A 4,001-nucleotide genomic window follows, 5' to 3' on the forward strand; every position below is an offset into this window, starting at 1 on the left:
CTGCCTTCGCCCTAAGTCAGCTGGGATAGACTCCAGCCCCCCACGACCCTAGTGAGGATTAAGCGGTGTATAGATAATGGATGGATGGATGGGATGTGATTTTGATAAAACATCATAATTACAAGCTTAGGTTTGGTTGTATTTGCTGATGGAACTGCACATCACAGCTATGTTAATGAACCATCAGAAAGTTAAAAACCTGATTATTCTTTTAGTTTTTACAGTTAATTTCAGCATTTAAAAAAAAGAAAACATTCCTTTCATATTCCCTGACGGATTTGGGGGTTCAGACGGTTAAAGCAAAAACATGTGATTTGGATATTGCCTAATTCCAGCTTTAATATTTCTGTTAATTGTTCAGCCCTACAGTTAATGACTTTTCCATTCTTGAGCCATGCTGCATTTTTCTAACTGATCCAGTATGTTTCATGTTTTATTTCCTCTCAGCCTCTCTGCTCTGTGGAAGCATTTCCTGCAGTTCAACCTGCAAACCTCTCTCTGTTTACTACATCATATCACACCACTATAAAAGTGTATGACAACACTGACCTGCTTCATGTCTTCTTCAGGCTGCTGTGTTCTCGATGCCCGCTGAGCAGACGGTGCTGCACATCGCCGCCCTGCAGGTCGGAGCGATGTACTGCTTCAGAGCTCAGATCGTCCTGGACTCTGGGCTCCACAGCAGCAGCACCGACGCCCGCTGTGTGTCCATCACAGGTACAGGAGGAACACAGAACCCTCATTTACACTACAAGGTTCAGCCCGATCCAGCTTCGCTATCAGATCGTTTCAACATAGGCAAGATTCTCAGCTGGTCGCCATAACAACGCTGCAAGAAACTGCCCTTGACATCGTTTTAAACACCACACAAACACAGGAACAGATGAGGATATTGAATGGATGCATTTCTTAAATTTCTAGATGTTATTAATTAATTAATTTATTAATTAATTAATTAAATAAACCGGTGCCAGATACTGTCTACAACAACAAAAAAAACAAAAAAAACAAAAACGAGCACATCGAGTCGAGACCCACTTCCATGTGTTTTACTTTCCTAATGTGCCGTAACTTTCAAAGAATACATTCACTAGTTTTATTAAAATATTGTTGTGTTCATGTAGTTAAAAAAAAACAAAAAAAAAACAGAAAAACTTCTCAATTCTGTCCATAAATGTCTTATTAACTTTTTATCAATAATTCCAATTTCTACAATGTCCTCAACTTTCTGAACTTGAAACTCAAAACAGAACTCAAAGTGTCACAACTTTCAAAAAAAACAAAAAAACATCATAAACGTTCTTACAACCATGTTTTTTACTTTCAGAACATAACTTTCAACAATAAATGCCCTCACATTCCTAAAATGCCCCAAATTGAGTCACATTTGGAAAAGGTCCTCACATGGAAATATTCATGTTCATGTTTTGTCTTAGTCTTTTTAATTATTTAAGAAAACTTGTTCGGTTCAACTCATGTTTTCTTAATTTTTAAAGAACAATTCCAAAATGTTCAACATTTCTAAATTCACTTAAAAAATGTCATAACTTTCAAAATATAAAAATCATCACAAATATTGTTTTTACTTCCTAAAATGCCCCCTTCTAAAAAAAAAAATATTCAAAATGTTTTAGTGTTCCAAAAGTCTTCAGTTTTATATTTAAAAAATATAATAATCCATGTTTTTACTTTCTAAATATATACACATTTTTAAACAATAAATGTCCTCCCTTTCCTGAAATGTCCCCAAATTATGCCACATTTTAAAAATGTCCTCAATGTCCGTGTTTTTAATTTTGTAAAATGCCACATTTCCTCATTTTCAAACAGCACTCCTACTTTTACGTTATTGTTTTTTCTTGACTCTCAGCTTCCAAAGATTTGATGATTTCTAAAGCTCTACACAGATTCAGCTCCTGTGTCCCGATAACGTCGAGGTTTTGACTCGCCTGCAGGTGCTGTTCCCTGGAAGAAGCCGACCACCGTCACCGTCACCGTCATCGTCATGGCCGGTCTCCTGTTTGCTGTGTTCTGGTCCGTCGTTCACTGCCGGCCGGACGCCTGCCAAACATATTTCCATAAAGAGCCGCTGCCACAGTCACTGGTCAGTGCCGGCTGATATACAGACACCAAGACATGTGAAAAATAAAACATCAGAATCAGAGAAACGTGCTGTGTGTGCATATGCAGTGCTTAACAAATTCATTAGACCCTCACCCAATGTCAGGTTTATGCCACAGTTGCTTTAAATGAACAGCATTGGTAATTACCAACATCATTTCCCATGTTTCTGTAATGGTTAATACACTGTATGTAGAAGCTCTTTAACCAAAATGAGATTTTTTTATGCTAAAATATAATTATTATTGTTCTGCAGAAAGGTAATTGGGACATAAAAATCCTGATGAGCCCTCAGGAGGACGAGCTTTGTGAGCGAATCCCCGCGGTGCTGAGCGTCGACTCCAAGCGACGGGCATCAAAAACAGATGCTGAATCCGCAGCACATCTGGACAACCAACAGTACTGACGTTTTTTGGAGTTTGTGCCACATTCAAATCCTGCGGGTTGAACAAAAAGACGAAAAACTGAAGGAAACAACGTCAAGATGCACTTATGCTTCGTCAGAGGATCACATCCGACCACAGGCGAGATTTCAGCATCCACGTGTGACTCTCTGACCACAGTTTGTGGTCTAAAGGAGGTGAAACATGACAATATGTTCACACTGAAGTGACAAAGCCCCGTCGTGGATGCAGGAATTCTGACTACTGTCTGCCAGGAACAAAGGAGGAAGTTGGATGATGTTGAAGCCTACAGAGGGAGGAGGTCAGGGTTGATGAATGGGTCCAAAAAAAAAACAACAAAAAAAAAAAAGTTTAATTTAACTTGACTCTGCTGTTTGTTTGCTGTTTCCTACAGCAAATCAATGTCAGTATCCTTCAACTATGACCACATTTATTCTTGAACCTTATTCACAAAGTTAATAACGTGTCCATGGATCAATAAGACGTCATCGACAATATTATGCTGAGCTAGAAGATTTTTACGTTTTTTGGCAATTAGACTCAGATGACAAGTGGATAGAAGATAAGATAGGACAGAAAGACTTTTAAAACAAATACAATGATGCTTATCAAAACAACTTAAATGGACCGAGAGACTAGAAGCATAGATCTACCGTATGAACTATCCAGGAATAATTACAGTCATAAGGGGAGGAAACAGTGAAGGTCACATGGTTCTTGAAGGCTGGAGAAAAGAAAACAATGAAGACTAGAGGCTGGGGGAGATACAGTTATGGTGCATGATGGAGCTGACAAACAGTAGAGGACTATAATGAATAAATGAGAAACAGCACAAAACTGAGCAGCTACATGCAGAATTTACCTCAGGGGTCTTAAGCTATAGTGAAATGGTGCAATGGGGAGTCAAGCTTGTAGGAATCTCTCAGAAACTAAATTGTAAAACTGAAGATGAAGCCTTCAAAAAGAAACTGATGAGGGAGTGAACTCACCACATCTTAAAAACACATAGAAGGTCGATAACATTCAAGTGGAGCATGTACATCTGCAGGGAGTCAACAGAACACTGCTGAGGAACAGAAACAGGCTGCTGAGATCCAGGATGGAAGGGAAACTTTAGCTCAGGTTCAAGGAAAGACTTGAACAAACTTGGTTTGTGAAGGAAGATTTTGTACATTGTTATGCCTATTTTCTATTAAAATTCAAAGACTGTTGTCAGTGTGATTTTGTGAAAGAGATTGTTCCAATAAACTAAAAGACAGACTTGGAGGGTGTTACTGTGTTTACTGTATGTATTTATAGACAAACTGTGCAGGCTAAGATTCTTGGTTTTATACTGTTCTTTGTCCTCCAAAACAACGTCAGTGTATCTACGCTTTTCTAACCAAAACCAACTTGTGTTGCATCTACACTTAACCCAACAATCATAACACTGTTTTCCTTTTGCAGTGACTATTTGTAACAGTATATGTCATTTAA

At 38.4% G+C, this 4,001-nt stretch overlaps 1 protein-coding gene across 1 annotated transcript in view; it reads left to right on the top strand.

Annotated features, from left to right (window-relative positions):
• Positions 1–3,736, top strand: part of crfb16 (cytokine receptor family member B16) — a 16,004-nt gene extending 12,268 nt beyond the window's left edge. Inside the window, exons 5-7 of the mRNA XM_008295821.1 lie at positions 570–717; positions 1,956–2,104; positions 2,378–3,736. Coding sequence (XP_008294043.1) covers positions 570–717; positions 1,956–2,104; positions 2,378–2,527 — 447 coding nt within the window. The 3' untranslated portion in view covers positions 2,528–3,736. The remainder of the gene's footprint in view (positions 1–569; positions 718–1,955; positions 2,105–2,377) is intronic.
• The last annotated feature ends 265 nt before the right edge of the window (positions 3,737–4,001 follow it).

The sequence above is a fragment of the Stegastes partitus genome, unplaced genomic scaffold (genome assembly GCF_000690725.1).
Source record: "Stegastes partitus isolate 25-593 unplaced genomic scaffold, Stegastes_partitus-1.0.2 Scaffold1078, whole genome shotgun sequence".
In the NCBI taxonomy this organism is placed as follows: domain Eukaryota; kingdom Metazoa; phylum Chordata; class Actinopteri; family Pomacentridae; genus Stegastes; species Stegastes partitus.